This window comes from Electrona antarctica, assembly GCF_951216825.1.
Source record: "Electrona antarctica genome assembly, chromosome: 6".
NCBI classification, from domain to species: Eukaryota; Metazoa; Chordata; class Actinopteri; order Myctophiformes; family Myctophidae; genus Electrona; species Electrona antarctica.
The window spans coordinates 25,134,219-25,150,780 of record NC_136811.1 but is presented as its reverse complement, the minus strand read 5'-3'; the positions used below and the strand labels follow the sequence as shown (position 1 = coordinate 25,150,780).

Sequence of the window (16,562 nt, the reverse complement as noted above, 5' to 3'; positions counted from 1 at the left end):
GAAAGATATGTCATTAAACATCCAGACACGGTGGTGTAGTTTCATCATAAGCCTATGCAGTATGTCACAAGTACAGTATATTATTTTTAGATTGTTGCAAACCTGAGGTTGTTTATGATACCACTGCACACATCTTCCAATCTCTACGCCATCAAAATGTGAATGCCATAAAATCCTTCTTTGTTAACACCCTACTACATAGACCATGGGTAGTGGGTAGAGAGGCTGTTAACACCCTAGAGGTAGAGAGGCTGTTAACACCCTACTACATAGACCATGGGTAGTGGGTAGAGAGGCTGTTAACACCCTACTACATAGACCATGGGTAGTGGGTAGAGAGGCTGTTAACACCCTACTACATAGACCATGGGTAGTGGGTAGAGAGGCTGTTAACACCCTACTACATAGACCATGGGTAGTGGGTAGAGAGGCTGTTAACACCCTACTACATAGACCATGGGTAGTGGGTAGAGAGGCTGTCTGGGAAACAGAAGGTCCCCGGTTTGCGCCACGGCCCTAGTCTACCCCTAACTCCCCCCATAGAACCCACGGCCCTAGTCTACCCCTAACTCCCCCCATAGAACCCTAGTCTACGGCCCTAGTCTACCCCTAACTCCCCCCATAGAACCCACGGCCCTAGTCTACCCCTAACTCCCCCCATAGAACCCACTGCTCGGTTAAATGCAGATGACTCATTTTGCATGCAGTGTGTAAAAATATACATACCAGTAAGACGCCAGAGGGCCAATATTGATGACATCAGGGATCTATATATATGGGCTTAATATTGATGAAATCAGGGATCTCCATCCCTGATGATGTCACGTGATGTCACATGCTCCATCACTGATGATGTCACGTGCGCCATCCCTGATGATGTCACATGCTCCATCCCTGATGATGTCACATGATGTCACGTGCCCGACCAACCAACCAACCAACACATTGGCGGGAAATACACGATTCCATAGTTAACTGCGACCTTCGGTCACAATGACAAATACCCCAAAGGAGTGGGAACCATATTATTCATGCATACTTGCATCCTACCATACAGAGCTCATGCCATATTAAACTTCAAAGCCATCATTTGGAAACAGCCAGAGGGTAGAATAACAAGGCTGATATGTGATCAGGTTTTAAGACTACTTCCTTTGTACTCTTGGGGGTCTGTGTTTGAAGTTTTGTACTCCATGTGATTTAATAGTTTAAAATGCAGGACAAAATGAGATACTGTATTTCTTCTTTGTACAACAACAACAACAACAACAACAACAACAACAACAACAATAATACTACTACCACTACCACTACCACTACCACTACTACTACTACTACTACTACTACTACTAATAATAATTATAATAATACATTTAGTTTGTTGTCACTTAATACTACTATACAGTATATTGAAGCAGGTTCTCTTTTAAAGACCACTCATGTGGACAATTGTTTCTCTCTCAATGTTTCTCTTCAGGTTTATAATGGCTGAGCTCATTCAAACAGAGAAGACCTACGTCAGAGACCTCCGAGAGTGCATGGATGTAAGTATTATGCAAGAGACCCATAAACCTGTTAAAGTATATGGATATGCAGTTGTAAATACTATAAGGAGAAACAAAACCGTATCTCAGAAAGTTTTCTATTTACTGTACTTCTCTTCCCTGCTTGAGGTGGCGTGTGTGATTGAGCTTAATTTATTTGATCAGACTATCTGTGAGAGATATTAACTAGTTAGTGTGAGTTAGTGTCATGTCCCATTTACTTTCATTGCTCAGTTCACTACTGATATGAGATGTTATAGTGTTACATTTATACTATGGTGGTATCATTGTGTTGCAAAGCGACTACAAAAAGCATTTACCTGTATGTCCATTTTACACTCTCAGTACAATATGTGTGATTCAAGGGATTATGGAAAGAAAGCAACTGCTGAAATGTCTTTAATGCTCCGAAATGAGGTGAGCTGAGGTGAGATGATGTTATTTTCTGTGAATTTATTGATGTTTATTTCTACTTTGTGTGTGTTTCTCTAGACATACTTGTGGGAGATGACCAGCGGGGTGGAGGAGATTCCTCCTGGCATCGTCAACAAGGAACACATTATCTTTGGCAACATGCAGGACCTCTACGAGTTCCACCACAAGTCAGTACAGAACCGAGAACCACACGATGAGCTGGGGGCTTGGGGCCAAATGGACCCATACATGTACAGTATGTAACTACAAGAGTGTACACATTGAACCAAATAGACATATGGGTCCATTTGTTTCCATTTGTATATTCTTGGAGTTAAATTAACACTGAGGATTTGACCCTATAGAATGTGGCTTCATGCAAATCAAACTGGGGGTGCTTTAAAGGAAAATGAACCAGTGCATTAAGCTATGCTCAGTGTATTTTTGTTGTGTACTCTATGTGCACAGTTTATGTGTTTATAATGACCAGTTCTGTATGATCATGTAGTTAAAAATGGATGACCGTGAACTCACAACCTCAAATGTCACCACTGTTGCCAAAGGAAAAACATTGGTCTTATGTTGTGCTGCATTTTGGCAGCATGTATTGGCCCAGAAATAATGGATATACTTAGATGTCCTCACACTTTTTTTAATACTGTATTTCTGTCCACATTCAGTATCTTCTTGAAGGAGTTAGAGAAGTATGAGCAGTTGCCAGAAGATGTCGGCCATTGTTTTGTCACTTGGGTAAGAGGACTCCAGATCACTACAGATCACTATTTTTTAAGATGAAATTGTACATTTATAATTTCATGCATTTAGATTATTTTATTGTTTTGATGATGGTTGATATTGATACAAATAAATAAATAATAATAATAATAATAATAATAATAATAATAATAATAACTCTAAATTGTGTATTTCATCATGTCCTTATCTAGCCCGATATACAATACTCCAAAGTAAATACAGTAGTATGATTCAGTTCTTTTTGTAGATCTTGTGATGATCTTGTACTGTATGTTTTTCTGTTCAGGCGGATAAGTTCCAGATGTATGTGAACTACTGTAAGAACAAGCCAGACTCCACCCAGCTCATCTTGGAGCATGCTGGACCCTACTTTGATGTAAGTGACATGTGTTTGCTGTCATTAGTACAGTATGCCTAAGAAATATAGGTACGGTATATTAACCTTAGGTTCAGTTTAAATAATGCTGGGTTTGAGTTTCAAGTCATTATCTAGACAAATTAATGTTCCAGTTTAGAATAATATTAAATACATGAGTGGTGTGAAATATTTGATAACACAAAAACAAACAAACTAGCTAATGATTTAATTTATTCATTTCCCCCAAAGGCTTTAGAATGACACTGTGACGGGCGGGTGCAATATAGGATTAGCTCATGTTTATTTTGTATTTGCAGGAGATCCAACAGAGACATCGTCTTGCTAACTCCATATCCTCCTATCTGATCAAACCAGTCCAGAGAATCACCAAGTACCAGCTGCTTCTCAAAGTAAGTAATGCATGTAATTACATTACATTACATTACATTACATTACATTACATTACATTACATGTAATTACAATTACATTACAGTCTTTGTCAATAATGTGTAAATTGGTAATTAATTGGTAAAACTTGTGGTAAAACAGTAGTTCTTAAAGTTGATTTCAGGGACCCTCAGAGTTAAGTTCTAAAAGGGTCCTTACAGGTCTAGGGTTAGGGTTAGGGTTAGGGTTACACCACTGTCAGAGTTATATGGGTGTCTTTGAAATAAAAAAAGTATAAACAAACAAACAAACAAACAAACGTGTGTTTGTGCGCTTGCTTGTGTGGTGTTTGTGCGCTTGCTTGTGTGTGTGTGTGTGTGTGTGTGTGTGTGTGTGTGTGTGTGTGTGTGTGTGTGTGTGTGTGTGTGTGTGTGTGTGTGTGTGTGTGTGTGTGTGTGTGTGTGTGTGTTTTCAATGACAGGAGCTGTTGACATGCTGTGAGGAGGGTAAAGGAGAGATCAAGGATGGTCTGGAAGTAATGCTCAGTGTTCCCAAGAGAGCTAACGATGCCATGCACCTCTCCATGCTGGATGGTGGGTACTTCTACACAGTATAATCACGCACGCACACGCACACGTGCGCGCACACACACACACACACACACACACACACACACACACACACACACACACACACAGGCCAGGGAGTACAGTGCAGTAGGCCTACAGTACAGTACTACAGCACGAGTACGGTACAGCACCACTCACTTCAGACTGGTCTGATTTTTACAGTTTCTTGACATTTTTTACCTTAAAAAGAATAGCAGTTCTACGTGTCTACCCCTCTGACATGCTGTGAGCTTGTCAGAGGGGTAATTAAGTGTAATTCAGAAATAATTCCAACCCTAACCCCTAAACCTAACCTCCTACTAGCATGACTGAAGTAAAATCAGACAGAAGTAGCATGTGCTAATCCTGTTTCACTGTCCCAGGTTTTGATGGGAACATAGACTCCCTGGGAGAGCTGATCCTGCAGGAGTCCTTCCAGGTGTGGGATCCTAAGACTCTGATCCGTAAGGGTCGCGACCGACACCTCTTCCTCTTTGAGATGTCACTGGTCTTCAGCAAGGACGTCAAAGACTCCAACGGCCGCAGCAAGTACCTCTTCAAGAGCAAGCTGCTTGTAAGTTATCAACCCTGGATTTAATTTCTTCTTCTTTTTTGTTCTTCTTTAATTATAATGTGGACTCCTACAATATTTTTTTTGTTGATGATAATGTTAAGTTTTACCTCCTTCTCTGTGTTCATAATGATTTTTCTTTCCTGTCCCACAGACGTCAGAGCTTGGTGTCACAGAGCACGTGGAGGGAGATCCCTGTAAATTTGCGCTGTGGGTAGGAAGGACCCCCACCCACGACAATAAGATTGTCCTTAAGGTACTCAATGGCCACGCAAACATGGCGATCAATTTAAAACCTTGAGTGTTACTAACTCTGAGGGCGTACAAATAGAACCATCTAGGCCCTTTTACCTTTTGAGTTCTGTTTGTACCCTTTTAGTAATGTTTTTATCATTACTAATCTTGTATGTTCTCTTTTTGTATTGTTTTCTGTATGGGGACTACGGATGGAAACTAGCATTCTTTCTAAATCTGGTGTATTTACATGGCCTTGATTGTGTTGTGTTCATTAATATGCGCTGTCCCCCTGGATTGAACTGGGAACCGTTCGATTCCCAAGCGGCCACTCTACCACCTGAGCCACTATAATAGAGTGTTTGTTTAGTAACAGGGTTCTCCTTTTATGTCCAGCTCTTTAGTAAACTCATACAGGATAAACAAGTGGAAGTGGAAAACCAAAACCATAACATTGAAGATGATAAATGAATCCTGATTGAATGATATTGGCAACCCACCTGAAATGTTATTTTCTCTTTACTAAAGAGCTGGAGAGACAGGGAGACCCCTGTTACTGAACAAACACTTTAACCAGCTTTAACCATTTCACAAAAACCTTCTGTTTAACGTCAACATAATTACTTACTCCTTATTGAAGGAATCCCGGCAATCAACACTGAGGAGTTTGCTGTGTAGTGTCCATTGCTAGGCGAATGTGCCCCTGCCGTCCCTCTCAAATACTGCATCACTGCAGTCCCGTTCAATTGTCATGATAAATGGAAGGTTTACTCTTTGCTTCACTTTTAGCTCTGTAATGATAACTCTTAAAAGCTATGAAGTCCCTGTGTAGGTGTACTGGTAACTCATCTCATCATCTATTCTAAACCCTACACGTTGTTCTCTCAGTTCAGGAAAGTTACTTCCTTGAGGATGGTGTTCTCTTACTTTTTTTTTTTTTGTATATTCACTCAGCCCACAGAAACATTAGCATAGCAGTCGGTGGGTCATCGACTGAACTGAGAAACACTAGTCCTGCTGGTTAGCATAGAATGAGTCACAATGCATCATGTACGCATGTGTCCTTTCTGTGAGAGTGTGTACAGTATGTAGTGAAGATATGCATGCACACGCGCGTGTGTGAGTGCTCATGCATATTTATTTGTACATTTATTTGTTCGTGTGTGTTCCTGCATACTGTATATGGTTATTCTTCTCGTTACATAATTGCGATGATTCCAAACAAACATGGACATTATGTAACCGGCAAACAGTAGTGGTAAAAGTCCTTTTAAAAGTATCAATACTGCACTGTAGAAATCTTCTGTAAAACTCAAGTAAAAGTCCGGAATTCAAAATGTACTTGAGTAAAAGAACAAAAGTATTGGAATCAAAAGTACTCATTATGCAGAATTTCCCATTTCAAGTTTTCAAAATGTCTAAAAATCATTTGAAAATTGCCAAAATGTATATAGGGCTGAAGTGGTTAGTGTATATGTTTTGTAATAACCAAAATCTACAAAGCAACTAGTAACCAAAGATTTCAAATAATTGTAGTGGAGTAAAAATACAATATTTGCCTCTGAGATGTAGTGGAGTAGAAGGGAAAGTATTGGAAATTGGAAATTAAAGTAGAAGTAAAGTAGAAATACCTCAACATTGTACTCAATTACAGTACTTGAGTACTTGCACTTAGTTACTTTACACCACTGCCGGAAACCACTGTTGCTGCTACGCTACCGCCTTGTCCCGTGCTAATTAGCTCGTCCACACAGATACGCGGTGACGTCAACATGAGGCTAGTCTCTCGAGACAGACTGTTGACAGAAAAGAGGGTGCTGTTTTTCCTTTTTTTTGACGATGGGTTCTCAGATTGGCATGAGGCTAACAAAATAGGCCCTCTGTGTTTCTGTGGATGTCTAAGCAGAAGTTCTCAATGTCGCCCAGCAGTGGCTCTCAAAGTGGGATCCAGGGACTCTCAGGGCTCCTTGGGGGTGTTGAGCACAGTTCCAAATGGATCCTTACAGATCTATGATCTCTCAGAGAGTTGTGCATGGGCGACGGGCGTGAGTGTGTGTGTGTAATGTGTGGGTGCGCGTGTGCAGTGTTACTGTAAAAGTGCAATGATCACAGGGAACAAACATGGCGTCAGAGGTGCAATGCTGTCACTGGATTGGACCGCATGCTGTGCTACCAGTTGGGACGTCACGTCATGCATTCAGGGCTTGAAAGAAACACAAATTGAATATGTGATTTTCCATTGATAAAATGCATTATTACTAGCTTTACGTGCACACTGACCAACCACATGAACATTGGGTGAAAATAGCCGATCTACAAGCTCCAAACCTGTCAATGTTATACAGTACCTTTCAATCTGTGTGTGTGTGTGTGTGTGTGTGTGTGTGTGTGTGTGGGTGGGTGGTCCGGATTTAGATGGCGTTTTCAGAATCGGCCGAAGGTCTAAATGGATTAAAGTAGTATAAGCGGTTAACCGTGTGTGTGTGTGTGTGTTGTACAGGCTTCCAGCATTGAGAACAAGCAGGATTGGATCAAACACATACGGGAGGTGATTCAGGAGCGAACCATTCACCTCCGGGGGGCGCTGAAGGAGCCCATCCACATCCCTAAAGCCACCACCGCTAAACACAAGGGCAGACGGTAGGTTCACACCACATCCCTAAAGAAACCCTAAACACAAGGACAGACGGTAGGTTCACACCACGTCCCTAAAGAAACCCTAAACACAAGGGCAGACGGTAGGTTCACACCACGTCCCTAAAGAAACCCTAAACACAAGGACAGACGGTAGGTTCACACCACATCCCTAAAGAAACCCTAAACACAAGGACAGACGGTATGTTCACATCCCTAAAGAAACCCTAAACACAAGGGCAGACGGTAGGTTCACACCACATCCCTAAAGAAACCCTAAACACAAGGGCAGACGGTAGGTTCACACCACGTCCCTAAAGAAACCCTAAACACAAGGACAGACGGTAGGTTCACACCACATCCCTAAAGAAACCCTAAACACAAGGACAGACGGTAGGTTCACACCACATCCCTAAAGAAACCCTAAACACAAGGACAGACGGTAGGTTCACACCACATCCCTAAAGAAACCCTAAACACAAGGACAGACGGTAGGTTCACACCACATCCCTAAAGAAACCCTAAACACAAGGGCAGACGGTAGGTTCACACCACGTCCCTAAAGAAACCCTAAACACAAGGACAGACGGTAGGTTCACACCACGTCCCTAAAGAAACCCTAAACACAAGGGCAGACGGTAGGTTCACACCACATCCCTAAAGAAACCCTAAACACAAGGGCAGACGGTAGGTTCACACCACGTCCATAAGGCCAACCTAAACACAAGGACAGACTAGACATACCAACTGTCAGACACACCATGAGTCAGACACCCTCCCCAAACCCTAACCTCACAGGAAGACACGGGTGATTCTTAACCCGCAGCACAGATTAGTTGTAACCCGCCACGCATGTCGGGAGCCACAGGTGATTTTAGACCCGCAGCACGGATGATTTTTAACCCACAGCACGGGTTTGTCCGACTAATGACTGTCGGACTGTTGGGATGTCTAAACAACGTACTGTATGTACCCCGATGGTAGGATAACGGGTGCAGTACTTAGTTTAGACAGTTTTTTGTTTAGACTAGTCATTGGTTAGAGTTAGACCAGTCATTAGTCCTACAACTACAACCTATCTCAAACCCTCACCCTAAACCTAACCTCCTACGGGGCAGCACACCTAAACCTAACCTTAACCCATGTCTAACCAATGACTAGTCTAAACTAAGTATGCACCCCAGGATAACACCACAGACCACAATGTTTGTAAACAAACATGTACACTGTACAGCGGTCTTTCCGGGTAGAATGCCTATGCCGATTTACACAATATACTGTCAAATAATATGTCCAGAAATTTTGCTATGTCTAGTTTTTTGTCAACCCTGTGGATATTTAGAAAAAAACTTATATATTTGTAATAGTCAATAACAATATCATACAGGTCCTGTTCTTCCAGATATAAGATGAATAATGAAATGATAATAAATAATGAATAATACTGCTCCAATGTGATGTTGCTGGCGATATGTACCGGAAATAAATCATGGTGATTTAATCCATATACTGTAAGAAGGTTAACACTTCCAGAGAGGAGATTTCATTTTGATCCTTTTGATTGAGTGATGTTGTGTGTGGATGTTCACCGTAATTAGCTTTTTATTTACACAACCGTAAACCACAACATCATTAGCAGCCTTCAAAAGAGAGCAGAGGCTGCTGGTGTTACAGATGGAACCGTTGACGTGGTTATGCTTCAGGTGACATTGAAGATTGTGCCGTTAATGTCCATATTAATGTACATATTAATGTGCCTGCAGGGATGGGGAGGATCTGGACAGCCAGGGAGATGCCAGCAGTCAACCAGACACCATCTCCATCGCCTCCCGTACCTCCCAGAACACCCTGGACAGTGACAAGGTACGAACAGGCAGGCAGGCACTCACACACACGTACCCACCCACCCCCAAACTAGTTGTCAGCAAAAGGGGATACAATGCAATGCATTTTTGCTTCTCACAATTAGCTACAGTAACTTGATTCATTCAATGTTATTTTTTGATAATCCTCATTCCTCCCCCTCGGTTCCATCAGAACTGTCAGTGACACAATTACCAACGTCAACAACTTACGTAGATGAAAACAACACAAAAGACTCTCCATCTGTTAGCGTGTTTGTGTGTGTCATAGCAGCACAGAAGGCACCTCTCTCACACACACACGCACGCACGCACGCATAATGAAGGGACACAGACATAAATCTTGCTACGTTCATATTTCCATTCTTGCTAAAACCTAACTGCCAAGTATAATACAAGCAGCTGCTGTTGTTCGATCTTTTAGAGCTTGACGTTCCCTTTTGAGAGTCTTACCGCTCTCACTGTAATTATTAGATAATTGGCTTTAAATTGACATTGTGTGTACAAAATAGATATCATAAAGTTCTGTGACTGTCCCCAGACATGGCAAAAGGGCCATGCAGCGTTGAGGAGAGGGAGAGCTGTGTTGGCGTGGTGTCAAGAACAGCCTCCCACTCGTGTCAGAGAGGATGTCTGGCAGACAGGAGTGCGTTGAAGTGCTGATAGGTAGAGAGGAGCAGTGTGCATCGTTTCAAGGATATGAGCCAGTGCTTCTTTGACACTATTGCGGGTCAGCTGCTGGCTGTGGATTAAAGCAGACTATTCCACTGGACGTGACTGTTCCAGTGACCGTGGATTATTCTTGACGCTAGACTGATTAACTTTGACCTTTTACAGTGGACATATTCACTGGAACTGGTACTATTTAGCAACTAGTATTTTAGTAAACCATAGAGACTATTTGGTTCTACTTTGATGTTGAAGTAATGTGGGTCTATTTTAGTGAAGACTATTGCAGGTGTAGTTGTCGGTCTTCTTGTGCTGCTGTATTGGACTGTTTTCCAGTAGTTGTCGGTCTTGTGCTGCTGTATTGGACTGTTTTCCAGTAATTGTCGGTCTTGTGCTGCTGTATTGGACTGTTTTCCAGTAGTTGTCGGTCTTGTGCTGCTGTATTGGACTGTTTTCCAGTAGTTGTCGGTCTTGTGCTGCTGTATTGGACTGTTTTCCAGTAATTGTCGGTCTTGCGCTGCTGTATTGGACTGTTTCCCGTCATGAAGGAGGACAGGAGCTCGGGTCCTGTTGCTCACCTTCTCAGCTCACTGACATGTCCTCTCTATCAAAGGGTATGTACTGTATTTAATTGTAAGCTTTTTGTTTACAAAGGAAGAGGATATATGCTGTAGCCCTTACACGGTAAAATCAAGTGGATCAATTCGTAGTGACGATTTATTCCTAAAACCTACAAAGTTTCAGTAAAATGCTTAGATATTTAGTATATATAATAAGCTGCATGAGGTTTCCTGTCTTAAAGACATCCATCCTCTCATTCTGCCAAATGCTAATGCCAAGTAATAATGAACCATAAAAAAATTGGGAAAATGTAAAAGTAACGATTCAAATTGGTATTTGCAGGAGAGAACGCTACAGTAGTTTTTAGCAGTCACTCATTTGTATTGGCATTTATAACGGTGTTGATCATTTCATTTTTATTTTGTTTTGTTTGTGATAAGCACCTTTTTTACCCAAAAAAAGTACTTCAAAGTACAGTAGTTTTAATAGCATAAGTATTATTAAATACATCTCGGTATTTGTGAATACATTCCACATGCTTAGCCTCACAGTCAGTCCTAACAGCAACCATCTGTTCTAGTCACAGGTATACATTTAAACAGAATGATATATCAGTAAGCACACATGTTCACAGACACCTATGCAGGGGTCCTGATAGACACCTGTGGATATACGTACCGTGCAGAGCGATTCCGTGTCAAACGAATGCGTCACTGAGACCCTCAGATTGACAATTTATGCAGTTTTATCCTAGGTTGTCGTAGAAACTAGCATATTGTCTGCCTGTCGTATCTTTTTATAGATTGCTAAGACTTTCCATATGCATCATGTTGAACTGTTTGAGATGAGTCACGTTGAGCCGATTTTCTTCTGAATGTGAATGAGTCACTTCCAGCCACTTAGTCACTTCCAGACTAACAGAAGTACCTGACTGCATCCCACCTATGCCCCGGGCGCTCCAACGAACACAGTTGGCTCAGGGAGGGCAGTTGGCTCCCCCCGGGCAGGGAGGGCAGTTGGCTCCCCCCGGGCAGGGAGGGCAGTTGTCTCCCCCCGGGCAGGGAGGGCAGTTGGCTCCCCCCGGGCAGGGAGGGCAGTTGGCTCCCCCCGGGCAGGGAGGGCAGTTGTCTCCCCCCGGGCAGGGAGGGCAGTTGGCTCCCCCCAGGCAGGGAAGGCAATCTCTGTGGCTGCAATAGCGAATCGGTTGTTCGTGATTTCGTCCTCCTGACGAAACCAGGGATTAACTAGAAAAAGTGCCCTTCTGGGCACAGGTCTCCACCAGGAGGATAGGAGTGTGTGTGTGTGTGTTGTGTGTGTGTGTGTGTGTGTGTGTGTGTGTGTGTGTGTGTGTGTGTGTGTGTGTGTGTGTGTGTGTGTGTGTGTGTGTGTGTGTGTGTGTGTCGCGGCTTGGCCTGTTGTAGCGCCACCATGAGGCTGATTTGAAAACGGTCAAGTGGCATTTCTTCCAAAGCCTAGTTGGAATATGCATGTACAGTTTCACCACAATCGGACGCTGCGTTGAGTAGTTGTGGCGATTTGTACAAAACGGATACAAAGCGGGCTACTCCTGAAAAGTTTAGGAGCCAATCGTAGCCAATGAGGGTGGATTATGAGAAATCAAACAAACCCGTCTTGATCACATGACTATGGAGAGCATGTGTACCGATTTGCGTGAAATTTGGATACAATCTGAAGGAGTAATATTAGAAAATGTGTTTTACATATGTCGGCCTCCTGGTGGCGCTATAAAGAGCAGATGTGAAACATTCCAGGCAAAGGTTTTTCCTTGGCCTCTAGGGAGTTGGCATACAAAGTTATTCACAGATCCGTGCAGTTAGAGGTAAAAACACTTTTCGGCCAGTTATAGCGCCACCATGAGGCTGAGTTGAAAATGTTCATGGGGCATTTCTTCCTCTGCCTAGTGGGAATGTGCGTGCACAATTTCACGGAAATCACATGATGTGTTCATGATTTGCAGCATTTTGTTTGAAACCGAGCACTCCTGCAAACTTTGGAAGCCAATCTTAGCCAATCAGGATGGAGTCTGAGAAATCTGAAAGACCCGTTTCGTTGAATGGCTCTAGAGAGACTGTGTACCAATTTGCGTGATGTTTGGACAAAATATGTAGGTGTACTGTCCAAAAACTTGTTTTGCACAAAGCGGCCTCCTGGTGGCGCTATAACAGGCCATTCTGGAAATTTTGGGGCAGAGGTTCATCGTTGGCATCCAGGGAGTGTGTGTGCAAAATTTGGCATCGACCGGGTTAACGGTGCCGGAGATTAGCTGTTCACAGACGGACACACGGACGGACGGACACACGGACACACGGACGGACGGACGGACGGACGGAGTGCAAAACATACTCTCTCCCCATGCCTTCGGCCTGGTGGAGACAATTAACCCATTAAGACCTGCACCTGAGGCCGTTTATTACATAGGTTTAACTTGTTTTGTTTTTTATTTATTATTTTAACATGCAAATACAGTGCGTGCCTGTCTGCCTGTCTGTCTATCTGTCTGTCTGTCTGTCTGTCTTTCTCACATTCAGTCTCTCTCAAACATCAAGTACAGTATGGCTAGACACTAGTATCTCTGCAGCCCCCTAGCCTAGTGTCTGTCCTTCACATTGCCTTATGATGCTGTGGGCCGTCGCTGACAGTGATTGGTCCTATCCTATGTGGAGCGAACCCCACTGTACACCTCCTTAAACAATATGCCCCCCACCCCCTGTCCCTTCCAGCTGTCCGGTGGCTGTGAGCTGACGGTGGTGATCCACGACTTCGTAGCCGGCACCGGTGGGAACGGAGGCGAGCTGACGGTGCGCAGGGGCCAGACGGTGGAGGTCCTGGAACGGCTCCACGACAAGCCGGACTGGTGCCTGGTCCGCACCACGGACCGCTCCCCCGCCCAGGAGGGCCTGGTGCCCTGCTCCATGCTCTGCATCGCCCACTCTCGCTCCTCCATGGAGATGGAGGGGCTCTTCAACCACAAAGGTAGGACACGGACGACTTGCGGGTGATTCGTTTTTGGTTGTGCCGTGCGCCAGTGTGGCCCACCGGACATAACCGATGGACAAGAAGTGAGCTTGTAAGGGCCATTTGCGTTGTGCGTCACACCATGCACAATGACGCGTACCTTTACGTCACACCATGCACAATGACGCGTACCTTTACTTCACACCATGCACAATGACGCGTACCTTTACTTCACACCATGCACAATGACGCGTACCTTTACTTCACACCATGCACAATGACGCGTACCTTTACTTCACACCATGCACAATGACGCGTACCTTTACTTCACACCATGCACAATGACGCGTACCTTTACTTCACACCATGCACAATGACGCGTACCTTTACTTGTTTGATCTAAACCTCCTGTGGGGAGTTAGTGGGAAGCATGATTTCACTCTCACATTTTCACACAAACGATTGCATAGCAACTGCACAGCAATTACATTTCTGAAAGTTGAGGGATTGCTAAAAAGAGCTATTTCCTACCATAGAATGGAATAGGATAGCATAGTATAGATGTTATGTAGATTGTAGCTTGTGGAAACTCTAATCGTGACTCCCATCTTTTACTATGCCACTGTGTGAGACTTAAAGGTGGGAAACCAATGTATTTGTTTTCTCTTTTACTTTCAAGTAAAAGTTGAAACAATGCTTTGCGATGCTCTTTAACATAGTTGGAATGTAGATGTTTTACTGCCTGCAGAAATGTACAAGAAAAGGCCCATTCCATTGTCAGCATGAAAAATAAACTGACACTCTGCAACAGTTTTGATGTCATAGTCTGCACCCTGCATTGTGGGGTCAACAGTTGTTAGTAATCTGTATTAGGGGGGGTTTCCGCTGGGTGTGTGTGTTCACACAAGCCAGGAATTCCACATTTGATATGTTTGCAGGCTCTTTAAAGCTTATAATTATCAATATTATATATCATTACCTGAAATGTGGATATCTGCGTGCTTACACACACACACACACACACACACACACACACACACACACACACACACACACACACACACAGATATGCACAATACCCACTTCGACTAAACATTTGTGAGTTGAAGGTAAGAGGGAGAGGCAACATCTATCTAACATCAATTCAGAAATGTAGGCTCAGTCGGAGGTTCTAAACTTCTGCACACTCTGTAAACAGAGAGCAGAGCGATGTCAGCCATTGTCATCGTGTCCTGACAGAATGCCAATAAAGTTGTGTTTCGGCTTGCCTCCATCTCTGTAATTAAAAGTGGGCGAGTGTTGCACAGCTTGTTTCCATGGTGTTATAATAATACACAGAACTTTTTGACTCCATGAGTGTAGACTCCCATGCTTTTGACTTTTCTTGATTACATAAATGTTTCTTACTTGAACGCCCTTTCTTTCGGCCTCCTCAGTTTGCTGGTCATGGTTGTGCTTACTGCTGTTCTTTTTCTGTTGTCTTTAGTTTCTTGGTGGTGCATTACCAAACTAGTCATTATTGTGTGTGTGTGTGTGTGTGTGTGTGTGTGTGTGTGTGTGTGTGTGTGTGTGTGTGTGTGTGTGTGTGTGTGTGTGTGTGTGTGTGTGTGTGTGTGTGTGTGTGTGTGTGTGTGTGTGTGTGTGTGTGTGTGTGTGTGTGTGTGTGTGTGTGTGTGTGTGTGTGTGTGTGTGTGTGTCCGCGCCCGCGCCCGCCCGCACTCGTGTGTGTTTGTGTGGTCAGTCTTTTAAAAGAAGTTGTTCTTCACAAAGGTCCCTAGAGGGGTTCCTTTTTAAGAAAATGAAACAAAGGAAGTTTCAGAAAAACAGGAGTCATCACTCGGATGAAGATGTACTAACAGAGGAACATTAGTCATTCTGTACTTATTGACTTGATAAAATCACACAATGTTCCAAGCTGCACCCATGCTTTCCCATGTTTTATGAATAGAAAGTCTCAGGCTTTCTGACATTATAACTGAGCAAAGTTCTGGGGAGGGATGATTATGACTCCAGGCGTAGTTCAGGGGAGCAGGGGAGGGATGATTATGACTCCAGGCGTAGTTCTGGGGAGCAGGGGAGGGATGATTATGACTCCAGGCGTAGTTCTAGGGAGCAGGGGAGGGATGATTATGACTCCAGGCGTAGTTCTAGGGAGCAGGGGAGGGATGATTATGACTCCAGGCGTAGTTCTGGGGAGCAGGGGAGGGATGATTATGACTCCGGGCGTAGTTCAGGGGAGCAGGGGAGGGATGATTATGACTCCAGGCGTAGTTCTGGGGAGCAGGGGAGGGATGATTATGACTCCAGGCGTAGTTCTGGGGAGCAGGGGAGGGATGATTATGACTCCAGGCGTAGTTCTGGGGAGCAGGGGAGGGATGATTATGACTCCAGGCGTAGTTCTGGGGAGCAGGGGAGGGATGATTATGACTCCAGGCGTAGTTCTGGGGAGCAGGGGAGGGATGATTATGACTCCAGGCGTAGTTCTGGGGAGCAGGGGAGGGATGATTATGACTCCAGGCGTGGTTCTGGGGAGCAGGGGAGGGATGATTATGACTCCAGGCGTGGTTCTGGGGAGCAGGGGAGGGATGATTATGACTCCAGGCGTAGTTCTGGGGAGCAGGGGAGGGATGATTATGACTCCAGGCGTAGTTCAGGGGAGCAGGGGAGGGATGATTATGACTCCAGGCGTAGTTCTGGGGAGCAGGGGAGGGATGATTATGACTCCAGGCGTAGTTCAGGGGAGCAGGGGAGGGATGATTATGACTCCAGGCGTAGTTCAGGGGAGCAGGGGAGGGATGATTATGACTCCAGGCGTAGTTCTGGGGAGCAGGGGAGGGATGATTATGACTCCAGGCGTAAAGTACTGTACTTTTTACTTTTCTTGAATATTTAAATTTTTTATACTTTCTTTTTACTTCTCCACTACATCTCAGGCTAATACAATCCACTACAATTATTATTATTTTTTAGTTTTCTTAACTAAACTT

At 43.9% G+C, this 16,562-nt stretch overlaps 1 protein-coding gene across 1 annotated transcript in view; it reads left to right on the top strand.

Moving 5' to 3' along the window:
- Positions 1-16,562, top strand: part of triob (trio Rho guanine nucleotide exchange factor b) — a 175,144-nt gene that overhangs the window by 126,267 nt on the left and 32,315 nt on the right. Inside the window, exons 29-39 of the mRNA XM_079504312.1 lie at positions 1,478-1,544; positions 2,037-2,146; positions 2,639-2,708; positions 3,001-3,090; positions 3,390-3,482; positions 3,942-4,053; positions 4,452-4,642; positions 4,794-4,895; positions 7,374-7,513; positions 9,271-9,370; positions 13,341-13,593. Coding sequence (XP_079360438.1) covers positions 1,478-1,544; positions 2,037-2,146; positions 2,639-2,708; positions 3,001-3,090; positions 3,390-3,482; positions 3,942-4,053; positions 4,452-4,642; positions 4,794-4,895; positions 7,374-7,513; positions 9,271-9,370; positions 13,341-13,593 — 1,328 coding nt within the window. The remainder of the gene's footprint in view (positions 1-1,477; positions 1,545-2,036; positions 2,147-2,638; positions 2,709-3,000; positions 3,091-3,389; positions 3,483-3,941; positions 4,054-4,451; positions 4,643-4,793; positions 4,896-7,373; positions 7,514-9,270; positions 9,371-13,340; positions 13,594-16,562) is intronic.